At 34.6% G+C, this 22,868-nt stretch overlaps 1 protein-coding gene across 1 annotated transcript; it reads left to right on the forward strand.

The window, feature by feature from the left end:
- The first annotated feature begins 18,054 nt into the window (after window positions 1-18,054).
- Window positions 18,055-21,641, forward strand: LOC143631102 (putative lysophospholipase BODYGUARD 3). The gene is made up of 4 exons (XM_077099953.1): window positions 18,055-18,936; window positions 19,055-19,383; window positions 19,905-20,104; window positions 21,145-21,641. Exons 1-4 carry the CDS (start codon window positions 18,372-18,374, stop codon window positions 21,473-21,475), a joined length of 1,425 nt encoding a protein of 474 aa, XP_076956068.1. The 5' UTR covers window positions 18,055-18,371; the 3' UTR covers window positions 21,476-21,641.
- Window positions 21,642-22,868: the final 1,227 nt, after the last annotated feature.

Here is a 22,868-nt window from a genome sequence, read left to right on the forward strand (position 1 = left end):
AAATCTTTTTATGTTTGGCCGAATTATTAGAGGATTATTAATAATGGATTAACAACGAATCAGAATCATACAACAATTACCTTAAACAGTTGCAACACTATCAACATATAGGTACAGTGCAATTAACTGAGGGCTTGGGTTCGGGAGGCTTGCAGGAATGTGTGCACGAGCTTAATTGAATTAATATTAACCCTAACTGGTATAATAATATGTTGGTATATGACGGTGACGTATTTTAAACAATAAAATCAAATTTTGATCTTATACTCTAATTAACATGTCGGTATAAGTTCGTTTTAGGTAATGTAAACAATTTTAAAGATCAATTTTTTAATATAATACATTAATTTAGGCACAAAAAATCAAATGGATTACGGGTTTGGACTGGTTACTTTCATTTAATAACATAGTAAAGTCTAACTTCGAAAGTTTATCAATCATTAAAACTGATGCAAACAATATTCACATTCACAAATTACTTGTAGAGAACAATTCAATGATTTCTTTATATATGTTCTCATTCAATAGTATGATCCTTTATTTTTATTTTTCTTAGTAGTTGGGAAATTTTTAATGAATCTTATATGAAATACAAACCTCTCATAAATTTCAGATTAATCGTGAATTTGATGTATATCTATCTAGTAAACGGGTCAAGGGTTTGAAAAAAGGGTCGGACCCTTGAAACCCTTTTACCCTTTTAGGTGAAATTTAAATACCCTTTACCTAACCCATATTATTTATTCGGGTCTAATTAAGGGTTGTAAGAGTCGGGTAACCGGGTTTCAAGGGTCCGACACTTATCTTGCTCACCCCTACTGAGTTCTTAACTTTTATTAACTACTTGTTTTAACTAATATTACAAGGGTTGCATAGTCTATATTCAAAATACAACATCACTTTCGACCGAAAGGGTGGAGTCTAAAAACTTTATGTTGTCTAGGTTTACCTATTACAAAATATATTGTAAGTTTGAAACGTCACATCCTTTGGTTTTTACTGGTACCTATTGGTATATTCCAAACCAAACTATAAGTTTGAAATGTCATTCTTTTTAAACCTTGTTATTCGCACTTGAGTCTAAGTATGCTTTGAGATAGTCTTAACTCCAACTTGTCTGCCATCGGTGGTGCTTGACCATCTGACCTTAGTGATAATGTAACGTCTGTTATTTTCCATTTCCTTGTACCACACCCGTATTATAATTAGGAGTGTTTATCATTAATTATTCAATAATATTGTGTATTTGTTTGTTTAATTATGTTATAATGTGATGGCAATTCTACCACAAACGCTATTTCGGGTAATTTGGTTCATTATTTGCATTTAACCAAAGTTTAAGGGTCATAGTTGCCAAAATATAAACTATTTGCTGGAAATGTGTTCTCTGCGCTACTCGACGAGCTTAAGCCAAGCCCATCCTGATAGGCGAAAATTCTCGGGTTTGAGCCCAATCCAATTCAGTGGCGATATGCGACGGATACCCCTTCAGTCCATCATGATACGCGACCACCACAAGAACACTGATACCATAGCTGGGTCGCGATACGTGACACACAAGCTCTCGGTCGTCGTGATACGTGATGCGGTGCCTGATCGAAAAACTTTTTTTCCAAGTCAAACGGATCCACCGAATCTTAATTATAACTCGTTTTGTCGACTCTAGAATGTTCCAATGGCATATTCCACGACATTCCTTTAATTTATTCGCCAAGAAACGCTTTGATTCATTGATTTACCTATAATTTCTCTCCAAGTTAGGGTTTTATCCCTAAATTATGAATTAAAGAGTTATAACTTAATTGTTATAAATACCAACAACATAGACCTCTGCCCTCTTGTTTATAACTCTCAATTTACTCACTCTTTCACGAAATCAAACTCTAAGGTGGTGAACTAGTGACTTGCATGATTTGACTTCTGAAGTCAAACTTTTCACTAGTCATCGTCTCTAAGACGATTTCCGAGTAATGTTTAATTTTTTTTATGTTCTTTCACATGTTTGAATCCAAACCCCCTGTCAAATCAACTGATTTGAGGTGTTTTAAGGTTCAATTTTGTCTTGTCCATATTCTTGTCCTTTTGTTCTTCAAATCGGGTTATACTCGTTAATTTTTCATCTTAATTTTCTAAATGAGAAACCAAACTTAATAAATTTGTTTTTACTTATATAGCTTGTTGAAAGCGAATCCGACCTAGTTCTATAATCGAGTCCGATAAAACTGAACCACTCGATTAACTAACTATAGTGATATAAAATACGTATTTCAGTAAAATAAATTAGCTAAAGTATTTAAAACATGACTAGTAATTATTTGGACCAAACTTCATAAGTAAAAACGAACCCGACTCACTTAAGTTCTATTTTCCTGTTTTAACTCATTTCTTTGACCTAATTCAGGACCAAACCCCTAGTCTGTATATTCTTTATATTCCGTAGTTTGAGTTTCTTTTAAGTTAGGTTTCTGTAATTAGGGTTTATTGTTGGGACAACTCAAGCCGGTCCTTTCGCTTAAGTCAATCTCTAGTCTTTATTTCCTCGCCCATTCAAGAGGTGAGTTGTCACACCCCGACTTAGGGCCTAGAAGTGTGACCAATTGTTGGTACATGTTATTAATACATAAGAGTTTAAGGTTGTAAAGCAGAAGTCTTGATTAAAATATTAAGATATTCCAAAAAGTCAGGAATTTAAACACATGTTATTTGTTACAAAAGTGTTTGAAACATGAAAACCATAATTTATATTATTTTAATATCAAAAGCCTCATTTGAGCTATCAGATCGTCTAATGGTTATCATTCATCTCCAAACGCCTATTCCTGATTACCTGTAAAACTGTTTATGAAATACGTTAGCAACACATGTTGGTGAACACGTTGTCACAAAATATTTTATATACTTAATTATCCCCTCGGGTATCTTATGACCTGGCCCATCATGGCTTAGTAAATAACTAAGTTATGAATATATGAGTAACAATTACAAACTCCAACTCAACCTAAAACCACTCAGCAAACACCGCAGCATTCAAGTACTTAGAAACTACCAATATACACAAGATTATCCCCTCTCAGACATTACTTAGGTCCGGACCAACGTGGCGGAGGCATAACCAGGCGTGGTGAGGTGTGCCCATCGTCTATCCACATATGTAAGGATCAAAACAAACGTATATGATAGCTTGAGGGTCATCGAATACATTTGTTTATAAAGATTTACGGATACATAATCCCATGTAAACATTTGTAAGACTCGATTAATGAGTAATAAAATTTTGAATGTTTTCACACTTGTAAAGAGTTTAGACATATTCACCTTTGTTCTTGATCTGTGTATTTCACTGAGTTATACTTCCTTATTACCTCGTACCTATAGTTCGTGAATAACCTTTTATATATAACTAGATCAACGATCTAGCTTTAGACCTTCAATCTATTTGTATATCCTTTACCTTGATTATCATTTGTTTATAAAAATGTATGGACCTTTAGTCCTTTTTTGTTTAACATTTATATGCTACGTTTCTTCTTCATGAAAAAAGGTATATATCGGGTTTTTTCTCATAAAGAAACATAAAAAGTTTATATTATAAAGAAATAATATTTTAACTATACCCTTGTCTTATAAAAACTATATTTCACTTATTATTTGATCAAGGTATGGGCTATACCCCGACTAGGGTCTAAGCCATATATAATAAACTAATATGGTAGAACCTCAACCTTGTACGGGTGCTTTTATAACAAATGCCTAGGCTTGCCACATGCAACACTCCTAATTATTGTTAGGTACTCAAGGAAATAAACCAATAACACCTCTACTACTTGCACGTACTTCGAGAAATGAACACGTCGAAACGTCAGGATTATGGCACGCTTTACGAGGTTATGTGTGTGACTTGAGTGTGGATGGATGAATGGGGTTTCACCCCATGTCCACCTATTTATAGGATAAAATTATGTTCCTTCGTGTAGCGCGAAGAACTTTAGTCTGTTCGTTCGCGAAGCGCAAAGGACAAATTAACCGCTTTTGAATATTTTATTCCTTCGCGTATCGTGAAGGATTTTGGATGAGTCCTTCACATAGACATGTCACGTGTCGATACATGGCACACTTATTTCATGACTACTTCGCGTAGCGCGAAGAATTTATTCAGATCCTCCGCGTAGCGCAAAGGATCCATTGTTTTAGAATTTCCAGTATAGTCTCTTAACTTTTGAACGCTACATTTTTGGCCCAAAAATTTAGAAATGTTACTAGAGTATTTCATAGCCTCATTTGTATATTTTACTGCTTTTGGGTTGTAGAATGTGACGGTCGAGTGTAAATCATATATATATATATATATATGTGTGTGTGTGTTATTTCATGTATTTTAATTGTTTATATATAGCAAAAGTAATTACTTTGAGTTTTTTTATGATCACAGATGTCCGAAGCTTAAACGAGCTAATTTAGAGCCATCCATATGAAGATTGAGAAAACCTCGAGAAGATGGAAGCATATGGAAACATATATGATGGCTAAGAAGGATTCAGGTTTGGTTTAGATAAGAAACCCTAACCCGAAGCGAAAACTGAACAAGACGTGCTACAAGGAAAGTGTCTTTTAGTAAAATGATCATATCTCGGCCGGAAAAATGAGTTACGAAAATGAGTTACGGGACCCATAAAATATGAATTTCACGTTTCACGACGACAAATATCTTAATAAGAAGTAAGTTTACTTCGCACTATGCGAACTGATGGTCAAAAACCCTTCACGCTACGTGAAGGGGCTTAAAAATGGGAAAAAGAACCATAACTTGATATAATTAGTTTTGAGCCTTTATTTCGACATATCCTTCATTCTAGCAGCCAGAGAGGAACCCTAGGACGATTTTGTACCATTGCGAAGCCCTTAGTTCCTCAGATCATCTCATGTATTCATTCTTTTATAAAATAAGCAAGTTAATTGTTATGACAATGTCAGGCTAAAAACCTTCGTGTTCACTTTAGGCTAGGGTATTGTGTAACCTTACTTTGATCAAATTCTTTATGCTTTAATGATTATGAACTTTGTTGAATTTTTCATTTAATCTTGTTTTCCTTTATCAATAAATTGTTTAAACAGTTTGCGTTTTTGATTATCTAATCTTGCATCACTTATCTAGTTGGGTTCATTTGTGCCAACAACTCGGTTAGGGTATCGTTTTTCATCATAATCAAACTAATATGTCTAGTAATTACTTCGCAATTGATTTATGTTAAGCTGTGATTAGTTGGTCATCACATTACCTGAACCTGAAGTGAATCACTTTTCTTATAATTGTTTACAGTTCTAAAAGTAATTGTGTGTTCTAAGAATATCTTTCATAGTTGCTTGACATCGACTATCCGTTTAGCCTAGTATTTAATAAGTCATGAGTTTCACTTGCAATTTTCATTGATTCCCTATACTAGTTATAGGTATTTATAAGTATTTACGACTTTAAAATACTTGTTTTTTATTAGAGCATGATATATATATATAGGATCGATTTCTTTTGAGAACCACTTTGAGCTTTAAGAACTTGAAAGAACTCAACGTAACAAATTTTTTTTTTTTGAATTTTTTTACACGTGTGTAATACGTAAGTGTAAGTAATGTACAAAAAATTACCATAATTTTTTACACACCGAATCGACTTTTTACACATGTGTAACTAATGTTTAAATTTGTGTAATTATCAAAAATACTTATTCTCTCTCCTGATTTATTTTTTAATCAAATTTAATCTCAGCCAAATATTCAAACTCATTTAATTAAATGTGTGGTCTAAAATGGAGTTCTTAAAGTTCTTAAAACTCATCAAGTTTCCAAAATATCCTTATATATATATATATAGGGGAGGGTTACCCTAAAAACAAATAGCTTCCTAGGAAGACTAGGAATAAATCATAGCCATTGGATCATATCAATCAATGGTTAAGATTTAAAATTATAAAAAACCGTCATAGTTTCCTATGATTACTCTTTCACCATTATAACCGACATAGTTTCCTATAATTGTTCTTTCACCATAGGTTTTAATGTCAAAATTATATTGGTTCTTACCATTCCTATGAAACAACTTCTTTTGTTTTGAAGTCTTACATATATATATATATATATATATATATATATATGATTATATATATATATGATTGATTTCATTTAAGAACTCATTTGATCTGAAAGAACTTAAGAACCATTTACACCAATAAGAAACTCCCACATAATCAAATTTGTCTTTTAGTTTAAAGGGTAATAAATTTGTCTTTTAGTTTAAAGGGTAATTATGTCATTTAATACAAACTCTTTCTCTTTCATATTAAAAACATAATAAAATTTATCATAATTATTTCTCGTAAAAAACATCATTTCTCTCTGGCACACTCTCTCTTTATATGTTTTTTTAATCAATAAAAATTACTAAGTTGTTTTTTTTTTTTTGCCATCTGGGTTTTTTCTAAAACAAGAATATTTGTGATTTTTCTTTTTTGTTAGACTTAAAATTTTTATTATAGCTCCTAATAATTCTATAACGGGTTTTATTTTTTTTCAACCAACTTTTATTATTTTATGAATTTATTACTTTGACTAAGTTTACTAAATTTTATTTTAAAAGTATTATTTATGTTACTTTATATATAGTAAATTTTAATCACATCAATTATGTATTTAAAAATTTTCATTGCATTACTTATGTTTTTATATAAATTGATGGCTTTCTCCTAAAACAATTGTTTAAATTTGGAGTTTGGTTCAAGCTTAATAATCGTTTCTTCTTTGGTAATTTATGCAATTTTGTGTATTTCCTGGGTGGATAATTAACGTAACTGAAGTAATTTGCGTTATTGATGAATATGTAATTTAGGTAATTTATGTAATTAGGATAATTTCTGTAATTTGTGTAGTTTTTGTAACTTGAGTAATTTGTGTAAATCTAATTTGGGTAATTTGTGTAGTGAGGGTAATTTTTGTAATTTGTATAGCTTTTGTAGTTTGTGTAATTTAGGTAATTTATATAATGTGTGGCCACATATTCTTAATTGGCATCCTATCAAAAACAAAAAACAAATATGTTAATTTTTTTAAGAAAGTTGGGTGTAAAATTTCATGAAATTCATAGACACACATGCCTAAATAATAAGAACGAACACGTAGTTTCGTATGATAATTTTATTAAAAAACTATTTTTTTTTGTTAAAAGCAAATATTCATATCTAAAAAATTAATAATTATAAAATGACATGATTGAGATAAATTTTGGAATTTGAAAAAGATGAAGACTCTAATTTTACCAAAATACCCTTTAACAATTTAATAATATTACTTTTTCTTTCATCTCTTAATTTTATATTCTTCTCTAATCTCAACCATAAAAAACCAATAAATTAATTAAATGTGTGGTTAAAATTTAGTTCTCAAAGTTCTTATAACTTAAAGGGTTCTCAAATTATCCCTCTTATATATATATATATCAGCATGTAACCATATTTCAACTCGTTTGTTCCAATTATTACATCTTTAAACACTATTCATGCTAGTATCATTATGTGCTATTCTTTTCGTATTGTTTCATGCTTTATTTGCTACATGTCAAAGTTATTATTTAATGGTTGATGGATATGGTTACACGAACGCAAACACAAAAACCATAATGGGATGGTCACTGAGACAAAACCTACGAATCTTAGTAGTCCGACCTTGTGTTGGAGGGAGAGAGAGATAGATATTGTCATGGAGATGATGGCATGCAGTGGTGACATACGACGGTAGTGATGGTGGCATGCGGTGAGGGGTTAACCTGGGAAGAAGATAAGATGGTTAGGGTGATGTATTTTGACTACTTTTTTATAAATAAAAATATATAGTAATTCTTTTTACTCAAATTGGTTCCATTTAATCAAAAATATAAATTAATTATTTTTTCTTTATTAGCATGTTAAGGGATGAAATTACATTTATACCCTTATGTGTCTGGCACATATTAAAATTTAACTGACATATTGGATGGTTGTTAATGTAAATGATTAAAACCAAAAGTATTATACGTTTACAACGACTACTAGTATAAGTAAAATTTTTAAATAACCTAGTTTATAATTTGCTCATGTTTAAAAGAGAAAAATTATAATTATGTCAAATCTTTTATTCTATCCATCAATTATATGTTTAAAAGTGATTGTAATATATGAATATGTTTTAGTAGTATAAAGTAGGAGTGTTAAGTATTCGAATCTGACTCGAATAACTCGAAATTTAATTTGACTCGCATTCGAATTTGACGGTTCAAATTCGATTTTAGTCATTCGAATTCGATTCGGTTCGAACTCGATTTTAGTAATCGAATTTCAAATCGAATAGGAATTTATGATTATAAATTCGTATTCGATTCAAAATTCGAATTCAAATTATACATTTTATTTTTATCATATATATACCTACTTATAAAAAGATAAACTACATAAATCTTTCGAGTTATAAAGATTAAAAATTGAAAGTTCACCATTTTGGTTAATAATTAATGTAATTGGACATTGATAACTTTAAATGATTTATTTATTTTATAAACTTGTACTTTTTGTTGTTAAAAACTCAAATATATAGTGGTTTTGAAATTGAAATATATTTTTTTAAATTGAATTCGAATTCATTCGAACTTCATTTTCGAATCGAATCGAATTTCGAATTAGCTATTCTGAATTCTAATCGAATCGAATCGAAATTGTCGAATCTATTTCGAATTCAAATCAAATTCGAATCCAACTTCAAAATTTCAAAATTCGAATAAATCGATTTGAATACATTGAATATTCGAAATTCGATTCGTTGAACACCCCTAGTATAAAGTTAATAGGCAAATTGGTTTTTAATGGCCAAAAATAATCCAAGATAGTTTATTGTCACTGGTATCTCAAATTTAAAAAAATTTGGCTCTCAGTGGTCTCTCGTTAAAAAAACTTAACGATGTTAAATTTTGTCCAAATTTCAAACTGATTTTTTAGGGTTTTCGATCGGAAGGAGGATACGAGTTGATTGATTTAAAATTTAGCTCAAAACGATGCTTCAAACGACTTAATTTTTGTCAATTTGAAGTTCAAACACCCGATTTGAAGCACTAATCAATCTGTTTGGAATATAGTTTCGAGCTAAGTTTTACATCAATCGACTCGTATCCTACTTCCGGTTAAAAACCCCTAAAAAAATCAGTTTGAAATTTCGAAAAAAAAAACTTAACGCCATTAAGTTTTCTTAACGGGAGACCATTGAGAGGCAGATTTTTTAAATTGGGGACTATCAGTGACAATTAACTAAGTTAAAATTATTATTAGTCAATATCATTTAGTTGTGATTATTATAATTCAATTTGCTAAGTTAATACGCCCTGCTTGCGGTGCGCGCATATAATGTATATATGTGTAACCCTCGGGTGGGCAAAAGTAAAATTGCACTAATTTTGACTTTATTTTACTAATCTCGTGAAAATAACGTTAAAAGTGGCGGAAGGTTAATCAGGCATCATGTGGTGGCGTTGATAGCCGAAAGACAAGGGCACATGCACCGATCAGCCGGTGTCCCGATGATTGAGTGCTATGTGCCTTATGTCCAAGGCTTGTTGCAAAACTACTATCGAGCCGGGGGTCTCACCGGAAGCAGCCTCTCTATCCCTATGGGATAGAGGTAAGGCTGTCTACATCTTACCCTCCTCAGACCCTACCACAGCATTGCTATTGGTGGGATATACTGAGTACGATGATGATGATGAATTTGCTAAGTTAATATATAGTAATTAGAAATTTGGACTAAAGTAGCATTAATTACACCTTTAGTTAAACTAGTAAAATACAATAAGCTCATAAAAACCGAACACCCTAAAAAAACATATAACGTGGTGTTGAGAAATATGTATTCAATTCCTTGTTCTATTTTTGTAGTCTTGTGAAACCTTAGAAAATTGCTAACATGTGATACCTTAACAATATGGAAATCAAGGATGTTGCACATGATTAATGTCTGGGTGACAGTGGAAAAAAGATATCTACGAGGAAAGTTGTTGGCCTAAAGAAGGGAGCTCATAAAATGTGTATCAAAGTATCAAAGCACAAATTGTTTTTTTTTCAACATGAAGTTTTCTCATATGCGTCTCACTGTCATTAGTTCTAACTGTGTTTGGCAACAACTTGGTTCATTTTGTGGTAACTGTGGTTAGTAGTAATTTGCTACATCACTTGCAATTAAGAACAACTGCAATTGTTATTAAAAGTAAGTGTGCATGTTGGGTTCGTATGCCTTTTGTTTAGGCCCGGTTTATTATTTGAAGTTTAAAGGGCAGACGGGTGTAGGGTGGCCAGACCGAAGCCCGGCCCGGTTTGGATTTCTTGTTGAATAAGATGCAAACCCTAGATTAATTATATATTTGACGTTATGTACTTGTAATATTTGGTCACTCAATAAAGAATATCTAGTTGCCACCCGTGGACGTAGGTCAGTTTAGACCGAACCACGTTAAATTCTCGTGTTTGTTATTGCTTTCATAGTTGTGTTTGGTTCGTGTGTGTGTGTTTAATCCTAACAACTTATTTAACCTTCCTAGCTCGTTCATCCTAAATCTTCACTTTGGCTCTGGGTTTGTTACTTACAAAACAAACATTCTTCTGCCCATGAGATTCTGTGAATCGGATTTTGTCCTTCACCAAACTTGATCCACTCCTTTCGGTGACATATCGACCATATATAACGAACCTATTTTCTTGCCACGAGCAACCACGAGATTCCCTTTGCCTAATTTCCACTGCCCATTCCCGAACTTAACATCGCAACCCTGGTCATCCAACTGCCCGACTAAAATCAAACGTTTATTCAAACTTGGAATAACCCTTACGTCTTTCAAAGTCCAAGAAATACCGGCTGAAGTTATCAAATCAACATCTCTCATACCCGTAACCTCTAGAATATCATTGTTCGCTTGTCGAAACATTCTAAATTCCCCAAACTTTAGATTCTTCATCGTTTCACTACAGTGAGTGGCATGAAACGATGCACCGGAATCCATCACCCAAGAATCAACGTTACTCTCAACACTAAGAACTAAAAACTCATCCTCTAGGCATTCTTCTGCAGTGTTGACTTATTTCTTTTCATTATTATCATTCGAACAATGATTCATGAAGTGTCCCTTCTCTTTACAACCCCAACATTCAATATCTTTACGAGTCCTAGACTGACCCCTCTTCCTACTCCCACTGCCTCCTTGTTTTCCCTTACCTCTGCCTTCTGTGACTAATATATTACCTGCTGATTCACCTGAACTTCTGCGTCTTGAATCTACTCCAAGAATCAAATCCCGAATCCCATCAAAAGTATTTTTTGTAGACGAACTACAAACCGTAGTCAATGTTTGCGACCAACTATCGGGCAAAAAGGATAATAACTATAGACCTTGAACTTCATCATCAAACTTAATGTCGTCTGACACTAAACGGGACAGGATCGAATTAAGATTATTAATATGCGTTGCAATAGACCCACCCTATTTCATTCTTGTAGTCACTAGCTCTCGGATAAGATAGACATTATTTGCTGCCGAAGGCTTCTCATACATGTTGGATAATGCCTCTATCATACCACGGGCTGTAGTTTCTTTCATGACGTTAAACGCCACATCTTCCGACAACCACAGTGTGATACAAGCCCTAGTTTTCTTGTCTAACTTCTTCCAATCTGCTTCTGACAACTTTTATGGGTTTTCATCCTCAAACACTACATCCAGGTCTTTCTGACAAAGTAGTGCTTCAATTTGCATCTTCCACCAACCAAATTTCTGTCCATCAAACTTCTGTATCGAAACCTTTCCGTCTTCTACCATGACAATGGCTAAAACAAAAAACTGGATAAAACATAGACAGACACAACAATCGCACGGGCCTGAACTTAACAACTGTTCTACTGAACTCTATTAAACAATCAACCTAATAAACGCAGCGGAATAACGAACTGTAAATCAAAAAATTGAAACTTTAACTGAAACGATAAAACCTGACAAACGCGGTTGGCACTGGTTTTGGTTTCCTTAAGGCTTCTTCTAATTGACAACGGTCTTCAACAAAAAATGGGCAGAAAAAGGTTTGTTTTGCAAGTAAAAAACCCAGAGCCAAAGTGAAGATTCAGGATGAACGTGCTAGGAAGGTTAAATCAGTCAGGGGACATCGTGACAGTCGGAGCATAGGTCGTGTTTCGGTTATGTTCCAGGTCAACAATGAATTAAGAAAACCAGTATTCCAGTTGTAAAAGTCTCGCCAGTGGATTACTTGCTGAATATGGAGAGTGTTTGTTCTCAGAGAATCTCAGGATCCGGTAGTTTGTTTCAGTGGGAGCCGGTAGGTACCGAGAACGGGTCAGGGGCAGTTTTAGCCGTGACTGATGTGTTGGAGCTTCGGGGAGCTTCAACGGGCCTTCAAGTTAATTCATGAGAAGGCGGTGGCAACTAGAAGATGTTTAGATTACAGAAGTACATTGAGGAGTGCAGACAAGAGTACTCAAGGCCTCCGAGTGGGAGATTGTTGGGTTTGTAGGCCTTTTGTTTAGGCCCGGTTTATTATTTGAAGTCTAAAGGGCAGGTAGGTGTAGGGTGGCCAGACCGAAGCCCGGCCCAGGTTGGATTTCTTGTTGAATAAGATGCAACCCCTAGATTAATCTTATATATTTGACGTTATGTACTTGTAAACCTTGGTCACTCAATAAAGAATATCTAGTTGCCACTCGTGGACGTAGGTCAGTTTAGACCAAACCACGTTAAATCCTCGTGTTCGTTATTGCTTTCATAGTTGTGTTTGGTTCGTGTGTGTGTGTTTAATCCTAATAGTGCATTGGCATCAACTTCCACGATCAATAATATATACTAAATGTTAACCGTCTCATGAAGAATTATGTTGTTCCCAGAAAACATTTTGACAATTCCCAACCTACATGAAGAAGGTTTATCATAATGTTTCTATAAGTTTATGGTACATTATTAGTAACAAAAGAATATACTAGTTCTTGTATTCTCCGTGAGTTTAAAACGTAATAGGCTAGTGCAGCTCGCTTCGCTACTTCTTTTGTTTCCTTCTGACCTTCTGTACGCCTTCTTAGGAGTGAACTTCCTTAAGTTAAAAGTTTTGGGAGTACCTCCAATATATACCTTAACTAGATAGTGATTCTTACATGATTTAAATAGATATCTCGGCATGGATTACCTGTTTATTGAAGCTACTATGATTTTTGGCACCAAATAAGTGAATAACACATTGGTGATCAAGGGGTAGGAGCCCATTAGTTCAAAATGATCGCTCCTTAGCAAGGTCAAGGAGAAACACCCTTAATTAGAAAGCGTTCAAGTCCCTTGTTGGGAAGTTGTTAGAAGTTTCATTCGTTTTTCGGTTGATAGAAAATTGCATGTAAGCTGATAGTTATTTATAACAAGTATAAGTGTTATTTGTAATCAGCAACAAATTGATGCTGACATGCTAATTATAAGCAGAATTATAAGCAGTTGTTGAGTTGGTGCTAAAAGAGTTCATATATACTAAGTGATTTTTAATTTCTAGAAGTTATTACTGATGGTAACCGATATACCGTCAACCGTTTGGTAGTGTTATTTCAACTAAACGTTTGGATTTTTGTATGTTTTACTTCTTTTTTTTTAATACATAGTTATGGCACATTAAATTCCCAATATTCTTGGTCTGAAAATCTTAGCATCTCATTAATTATACCACCACCTAGACGTGGTCAAAAAAACCGGTCCCCGAACCGGTTTGCCGGTTTAAACCGGAAACCGGTTATTTAAAAAACCGGTTTTTTTAAAACCGGTTTGACCGGTTTACAAACCGCCGGTTTGTATATCGGTTATACTTTTTCGAGCCCAAACCGGTTTTCAAACCGGTTATAAAAAAAACCGGTTTTTTAAATTAACCGGTTACTAAAAAACCGGTTAACCGGTTTTTTTTAAAACCGGTTTATTACCGTTTTAGAAAAACCGGTTAATCGGTTTTTTAGTAACCGGTTAACCGGTTAAAAACCGGTTTTATGCCGTTGAGAAACGGCTATATAGCCGTTTTTTTCATTTTTTGACCGTTTTTTTTTTTTATTTACCATTCTACCCCCACAAACATCTATATATAGTTTAGGTTGGGTATTGGTTAGAACACACTCGATTATACTACTCCAAACGCTCCAAACGCTCTAAACGTTTATTTCATACGCGATTATTTTGTTATCTCACGCTCTATTATACCACATTACCACTCCATACGCTCTTATTTCGTAGTCGATTATCATGGCCTCCCAAAGTGCTGCTTCATCCGTCAACATGGGTGCCTCGAACACGGGAGAAACGGTCGTTCGGGTCATCCCCACGAAACGAAACCAAGATGTTTGGCAACATTTCGACCTATGCGAAATGTCTAACGGTAGCCAAAAAGCTCGATGCAAACATTGTTTGAAGTTTTATGGCAAAGATGCAAACTCCACTTTAAAAGCGCATGTACAAAGGCCCTTTTGCAAGGCCTTGAAGGACGAATCGGGAAGTAGTTCGCAGCCGGAGATGACGAATCAAGGAACGGTGTTTACGTACGACCTTGAAGCGGTACGTCAACAGTTTTCAAACTTTGTGATTCAAAATACACTTCCTTTCAACCACTTCGACAACCCTCAATTCACGGAGATGATGCAAAAGTATGTTCAACCACGCTACCAACACGTAAGTCGTTCGACCCTTAGAAGAGATTGTCTTAAAGCTTGGAAAAACGCTAAATCCGAACTAATTTCATACTTTTCAAACTTACAAACTGGTGTAAACTTAACAACGGATGTGTGGTCGGTACCTAATGGTTCGCCCGACTCATACATTTGTGTGACGGCTCATTGGGTTGACCCCGGGTCGTGGCAAATGATGAAACGAACCGTTGCGTTTCAATTGTTTGATTACCCGCACACGGGTAGAAATATTTTTAAACTCTTGGATAAAGTCATTCGACAATACAAGATTGAACATAAAATCTTTTCAATTTCGTTTGATAACGCGTCCAACAATACGGCCGCGGTTGGCCATTTAAAATTAAAGTATAAACCTATTTGTGATGGAGCGTTTTTTCATAGCCGATGCATTGCACATATTATCAACTTGGCCGTGCAAGATGGGTTAAACGTGATCGAAACGCAAAGAAACAATTTTAAAAGAATGTTACAAGATGTTTTTAGCAACAATAAAACATTTTCAAGATACAAAAAATTTTGTGTAGAAGCTAATTGTCAATTGTTGGGGCCAAATTGGGATTGTCCAGCAAGATGGAACTCGACTTGTGATATGTTTGAGAAAGCCATCCAACAAAAAGAATCACTAGTTGCGTTTCATCAAATTTTGTCAAGTAGGGGTAAATGTGCACCGTACGATCCTAGAAACTGGTTATTGATTGAGATCGTTACGGAGGTCCTTCAAATTTTTAAATCTTGCAGAACTAGTTTATCCGGGGTTTACTATCCAACTAGCCCCATTGCTTTACCAAAAATTGCTGTCATGTGCACAAAGTTGAGTGAACTACATTGTAGGGGTGCACCTTATTTTGATATGGGTGTAAAAATGAAAGAAAAATTTAGAAAATATTTTCAACAACTACCCGCTGTTTTGACATGTGCTGCTGCGTTAAACCCTTGCATAAATGTTGGTGGTGTTGAAGCTTTAATAGAAAAAATTTGTGATGAGCTAGAGTTAAACGACGATCAAAACCCCTATTATAACCAAACTTTATAGAATGCTTTCAACACCACCTTGTCTAACATGTATGATGTTTACCTTACAAAATACGGGTCGTCTTCCCAAATTCATGACTCGTTAAGAGCTGTTGCCCAATCCCAATCCCAAACCGACCTTGAAATGGGGATGTACTACATGATTTGGGAAGACGCCGGTAAACGTCAAAAGGTAAACACCCCAAGCAGTGAACTTGGAAGGTATGGTGGTACCAACTTTGTGAAACACATGACTCCAGATGAATTTAGAAGTCTTGATTTGCTGGCTTGGTGGAGAGGTAAGGAGGATGAGTTTCCGATCCTCGCCGCCATGGCCAAAGATTTACTAACGGTCCAAGCTTCCACGGTAGCTTCGGAGTCTGCTTTTTCTGTTTCTGGCAGGGTTATATCGATTAGGAGGACTCGACTCACTCCACCAGCTGTAGAGATGTCGATTTGCTACAAGGATTACTTGGACTCTTTAGATAGGGCACAACATCAACGCTCACTCGAGGGGGAAATGGACTATGAGGCGGGCTTGTATGAAGACAAGGTCAATCAAGGACACACTCAACCAATGACCGATGAAGAAGCCGCGTACGACGATTACCTAAGGAATAGCTCGGGATCGGGTAGCGAAGAAAATAATGAGTAAGAAACAGCAAGTTGTTAATGTAATCGTGTCTAAGCATTCTTTAATGTTTGTATTTTTGAGTTACGAATATGCGATAACGATTTAATGTTTGTATTTTTAATGTAAAAGCTATAAATGAAAGTTATGTGTTTTTAATCTTCCAAGCAAAGAACCGTAACAACGAAAGCAAAGAATGGAGTCAGTCCGTTTTGCCTTGTAGTTACCGGTTTGCCTTGTAGTTACCGGTTTGTTTATACTGTGAAAAAATAATGGTTATTTAAAAAAAAAAAAAAAAAAAAAAAAAAAAAAACCGGTTAACCGGTTAGACCGGTTATTAAAAAACCGGTTTATTAACCGGTTCTAACCGGTTCCTAAACCGGTCCTAACCGGTTTGACCGGTTATGGTTTTCATACACAAAAACCGGTTATTAACCGGTCCGGTTATTAACCGAACCAGTTTTTTTAAAAAAACCGATTTGTGCACCTCTACCACCACTCATTGTATTACTTTTGTACTTGAATTTTAATCATCAATATTACGCCATCACGAGCTTGATTAAAGTGTTTTTGCTGCTTCATAGGGAGTAAAAAGTTAAGACCTTGTCCAATGAGTTAGTGATGAAGTGGTAAGAGAGAGATTTGGTGTTTAATGTGACTCAGCTTCAATTCATGCCCCCAACATTTAGCGTCAGACGCACCAGGGTAGTGATGGTAAACTAGACGAGTATCTATGGCTCTTTCACTACTTGGATCCTTAAACTAAACGAGTTTTATCTCACTGCACTATTGTATGTTCGGGCAAGTGTTCACATGCGTTGGCCTTAGGTAAGGTTTTTCCCAGATCGAAAGACGAGCGTATCCCGATGTGATGAATTTAGCCATTATCTAATTTGAAGGATTTGTTGGTCTTTCAAAAAAAATATATATAACAAGATCGTGTGTAAAAATAGATCAACTTTGATAGTCATACTTTCGGCCAATATTGTTTACGAATATGGAAAAGGAGGGTAGTCATAAGGATTCAAGTATTCTATATGGCCGAAAGAAAGAATCGAACAAATTATATAAACAATGATTGACGTTATAGTGGAGGACCATAGGTCAGCTGTGGCATCCGATCGACGCAGACACTAAGAGTGTTTATTTATTTATTACTACTACTATTGCTACGGATGCTCCTACTATCACTTTTACCACTACTATAACTACTACCACTGCTGCTACTAGGTACTATCACTGCTACTACTAATGTTGTTGCTGCTGCTTAAGATTCATGGGTTAATTTTCTATTAAGTCCAACCAATAACTATGAGGTTGTAATGTTTTATGAAATATAGCCGAATAAGTTTTAAGGTTTTAGTTTCTATATGAAGGACCCGATAAAATTTTGGTTTTATAATTAAGAAAAATATGTTAAAAAAAATTGTGCCCCCAATAACATTTTTCCGCGGCCGGGTGTCTGGCTTGGCCCGTGCTTAGGGCCAGCCAACAAAAGTATTACCGTTCAATTTTCGGTCACAGAGTCCATCATTTAGGGTTGTTACTTTATTCTATTTTGGTTTTCTGAATATAATCAATCCAGTCACTAATTATTAGATGTGAATCCTAGTGATTGTGTGCCCTTAAGACATGGGTTGGTTAACCCCTTTAGTTTTAGGTTTGATGACTTTAAGACAATGTGTTGAAGTTACATTTTTAGCCTTGCAGATGTTTTCTTAGGAGTTGCACAATTGGAGGTTCAACCACCACCAACCTACGTTTTAAAATGTTGCTAAAATCTTTATTTAATTTTTTTATTTTCTTCCAGCAAACTGTTGTAATGAATGCATTTATCTCTTACCTGTTAGTACCTGTCCGCAGAAAGACCTTTAATACAAGTCTCAAACCCACACTCTTCCCCTTCAAACCCACAAGGCTGGTGATGAATGGACTCAGTTAATTAGATCTGCTTGTAAGTGTGATCATGGGTACTTGTAGTCTAGCGATGGTCGGTCACCTAATAAATGACATTTTGAGTTTCGTTATCTTCTCGATTCTGGATGTACTAGATCTAGTCCTATGTTACGGTTACAAGGTTATCGATTTTCTCATAGAATCCGAATGGAAACCATGTTATTGTTCTTCACCGAAAGAGTCCATTGCAAGCAGTGGTAAGATCTTGGTGTCCGAGACGGGTGAGGCAAAAAAGATCGTGTGTCTTACGGCAACAAAGTTGCAACTAGAAGAGATCTCGGACACCCTCTACACTCGGCCATCGTTAGTGTCCGAGGTCTCCAAAACCACCGTGAAAGAGCTTAAACGTCCAAAACTCGATAACACAACCAATGTTGTCACGGCCTTAAACAAGTCTACCGTTAGATCGACTACATTCACGGTGAACAACACCATCGTGGAAATGTTACAAGAGAAGATAGGTGGTCATAAGTCTCACCCGATTCCTCGGTGGTCGGACTGTGATTGTGACACGTGTAACTCTTGGTCGAACATGTCTAACGATAGTCTTTTTGTCGACACGGATGGACATAAAGGTTTGTAATTAACTTTGTAGTGTATTTTACTTTAGATTCCCTTTTGTTTATTCTAGGTTCTTTTTAATTATGTTCTCAATTAACGTAGTTTTTAATGATGATGACAATTTGACTATAGATAAAGTTGGGGACGATGTTTTGTTTATTCACGGGTTCATATCATCATCCGCATTTTGGACCGAGACGGTGTTTCCAAACTTCACGAAAACGACAAAATCTACATATCGATTGTTTGCAATTGATCTGCTAGGGTTCGGACGAAGTCCGAAGCCCCATGACTCGCTCTACACGATAAAAGAGCATTTAGACATGATCGAGAAATCCGTGCTCGAAGAACATAAGGTTAAATCTTTTCACATAGTGGCTCATTCTCTTGGTTGCATTCTAGCTCTAGCACTCGCCGTGAAATACCCGAACTCCGTCAAGTCGCTCACCCTGATTGCACCGGTAAGCATTATACTTTACTTTTGAATGTCTTATATAATTTTGTAATTTTGTTTATGATCTGAATCATTTAGGTCAATTCATTAACCAAATTGACGCAGATTTCCAAGATTTAATGACTAAGGTTTTGCCAAAAATGTTAAGTAGCCCAAGTTAAATTTTGTAGCGACCAACTACACACCGTGGACATCTAAATCCCACACCATTTTTAAATCCGTCACCGTTTTGTCAAAACAGTTTAAAGCTGTATAGTCTATGGTTAGAACAGATGTCGGGTATTGGCTGAATGACTTTTCTAAAAAATAATTTTTATTACTTTGACTCTCTATGGTAAGGACAATCATCCAGACATTATGAACATTAATTTCAAAGTTCTACTTTTATTGGTTAAACCGGTGATTTAAGTGTTTGTGGACGGTCATTTTATGGTGTGAAACAGTTATGGGTAGTGCAGCTATAGCTTGACAGAATTTTATAGCCCGTTCTCTAAATAAAAGAGCTTACTTAATTGAATGTCTTGCCAGCCATATTTTCCGACACCGAAAGGGGAACAGGCGACACAGTATATGATGAGGAAGGTGGCGCCACGGCGGGTGTGGCCGCTGATAGCGTTTGGGGCATCATTAGCTTGTTGGTATGAACATGTTAGCCGAACAATTTGTTTGCTTATCTGCAAGAACCACCGAATATGGGAATTTCTCACCAAACTCATCACCAGAAATAGGTAACCATTCAGTTTATTAAAAATATTTTAAAATGTCTGAAGAATATGAACTTTGTACTTATGATCGTCAACAAGATCGATGATTACTGAATGTTCTCTAGCTTTTTATTTCACAAGATTACAAATCTCTTAAAATTTTATTTTCTTTTTTTAAACAAAAACATTAAATTAATTAAAGCTAGTTTGCTTATAGTTAGTTGAAGTCATATTATATAATCAATGTCGTGATCACTTGGACATACGGATTAATGCACGAAATTTATGACAACCTTCTAAGGTTGTCATCCACGATTTCGAATATGTTTGCTTCATTTATATTTTCTAAGACTTAACCGTGAATTGTATATAACTCTGTTTAATTTATAAAATTCAAATAAATACGTATTGTTTTTTACTTATTTAATGATTTTTAACAAATCAGTCTGACAATAGCACACCACCTGAAAAAAAATGTTACCGTTGCATAATCTATGTTATTACCAATACCCCGGGCGGATCTAAGACGGATTGAGGGGATGCAACCCCTCAACCTTTGTAAGGAAATGAAAAATTAGTGAAAAATATTTTTCTTCTCTGTCTTATATGTTTTATATATTTAGATATGCATAGCATATATTATGATACCCTTATACACAAAAGTTTTTTTTATTGTACTCTCGAATTTTTCCTTATAGATCCGAATGCGTTATTTATTTGTATGAAAAATTATTAAAAGTAACAACTTGGGTCCATCTCGGTAAGCATGTGTTTGGTTGAATACTACAATAAATATACAACCAGGATGTGAGATTGTGAATACACATGTCACACTTACCAACTGAGAACATTAAATGAAATGCTATTTACGTGGCCCTTTATTTTTATTCATTTTATAATCCCGAAGGATATATAATAATAGTAATTTCAACAACAAAAGAACCCACCTACGTACATATATTGATTATATGTAGGTCAAATATTGTTATGACTAATGTTTCCATATAAAAAAAACTTGCCAATTGTTTAATTAACTGATTTCATGTTATATTTAATTAAAACAGGATCAAGACTTATTTGATCAAAGGATTTTGTTGTCATACACATAATTCTGCGTGGCATACCCTTCACAACATCATTTGCGGGACCGCAGGCAAGATCGAAGGGTATTTGGATACGGTTCAAAACAATTTAACATGTAGCGTTAATATTTTTCATGGTCAATATGATGAGCTCATCCCGGTTGAGTGTAGCAGCCATATGAAGACGAAGGTCCCTCGGGCAAACGTTAAGGTTGTAGAAAAGAAAGATCATATTACGATTGTTGTCGGACGTCAAGAGGCTTTTGCTAGAGAACTTGAAGAGATTTGGAAGTCCACAAATTTAAACCGGTAAAAAAAGGTTAAATCCATTGAAAATCAAGAAGATGGATGAATACTGGTAGTGTTATTATATATATGTGTACGATTTGGTGAAGCTATATTGTTTATTTCATCTTCTTTGGCATTGCATTTTAGAGAATTTCGTCTATTCATATACAATCAATTGAAGTTTAAAAGTTTCACATTTCGAAAGAAATTTTTAGAAAACATGTTTTTGATGAATATATTGAATTAATAATATAAATAAATTTACACTGAATTTTAGTTTCGAGTTGAGTTGGTAATAATTGTAACTCGAAAATTGATTTAAAACAACTTGTTAATTCGATTCAGATCCAACAACGACTAAGTTTCACTCATATGAATTTATATAGATATAAATTATAGAGTAATAAAAATAAAATAGAGTATTAGTTAGTTTTTTTAGTTTTTTTTTTGATAGTTTTCCATTAGCATTTTTATGAAATTTGTTATTAAAAAAACAAAGAGTAAGACCCTTTTGGTAGGGATTAGAGCAATATCATCCGAGATAAGTTGATAGAAATCAATTCTCATTATTTAAAATAATAATAATAAAGATAGGGGCAAAAGTTTAGGAAATATGGAGTTCGAAAACCATTTTCTCCTTAAAATTGAATGTACTCGTCCAAGCCTCCCTATAGTATAGTAGTAGAAGATCATGTGTCTTCGCCTTATGTTAGTAGAAGGGTGAAAGAGTCGTTGGAAGTACAACGATACCCTTTTGTTCCGGTTGTCTCATTGGTGGATATGTGCTGTTTCAAAAAGTAAACCGTCGTATAAGCTAGGGTTCCGACCCTGTTCGTATTTCCGGCGACGTCACCAGTGGTCTTGATTTCCAGAAGTCATACCCCGATTCTGAGCTTAGGCGTATGACCATCAATTAGTACATGTTTTGTAAATATATCAGAGTATTGGTTGCAAAGCGGAAGTCAAACACCCGATATTATATTCAAAATCCCGGGATTCAAACACCCGATATTAAACAAAATAATTGAGCCATCAGATCATTTAATGGCTGTAACATCATCTTCTATTCTCTATTCTTGATTACATGTAAAAAGATTTATAAAATACGTCAGCAACACATGCCGGTGAATACTAGGGGTGTGCATGGGCCGGTTTGGGGCGGTTTTAAGCCAAACCCATAAGCATAACCGATATGTCGGTTAATAGATAACCATAACCATAATCGACTCATTATGACAGTTTGGTTAATCGGTTTTGTAGGTTATAGTGAGTCGGTTATGGGTTAATTAACTGTAACCAAAACAATGTAATTAGGCCTAAAATTTTGGTACCAATTATTATAAAAAACGACATGACATAATCTGACAAAGTATATGATCCATAATATTCAAAAAAAGAATGACATTATATAATCCAAC

Source organism: Bidens hawaiensis, unplaced genomic scaffold, assembly GCF_021521415.1.
Source record: "Bidens hawaiensis isolate Kalapana, Puna unplaced genomic scaffold, B.hawaiensis_p1.1 tig00005943_1, whole genome shotgun sequence".
Taxonomy (NCBI): domain Eukaryota; kingdom Viridiplantae; phylum Streptophyta; class Magnoliopsida; order Asterales; family Asteraceae; genus Bidens; species Bidens hawaiensis.

What these genes read in the sequence shown, in the direction of transcription:
- LOC143631102 (XM_077099953.1), top strand. Translation starts at nt 18,372, where the DNA reads ATGGGTACTTGTAGTCTAGCGATGGTCGGTCACCTAATAAATGACATT. An exon ending in CGACACGGATGGACATAAAG is followed by an intron (nt 18,937 to 19,054) that starts GTTTGTAATTAA and finishes ATTTGACTATAG; the next exon opens with ATAAAGTTGGGGACGATGTT. An exon ending in AAACTCATCACCAGAAATAG is followed by an intron (nt 20,105 to 21,144) that starts GTAACCATTCAG and finishes TAATTAAAACAG; the next exon opens with GATCAAGACTTATTTGATCA.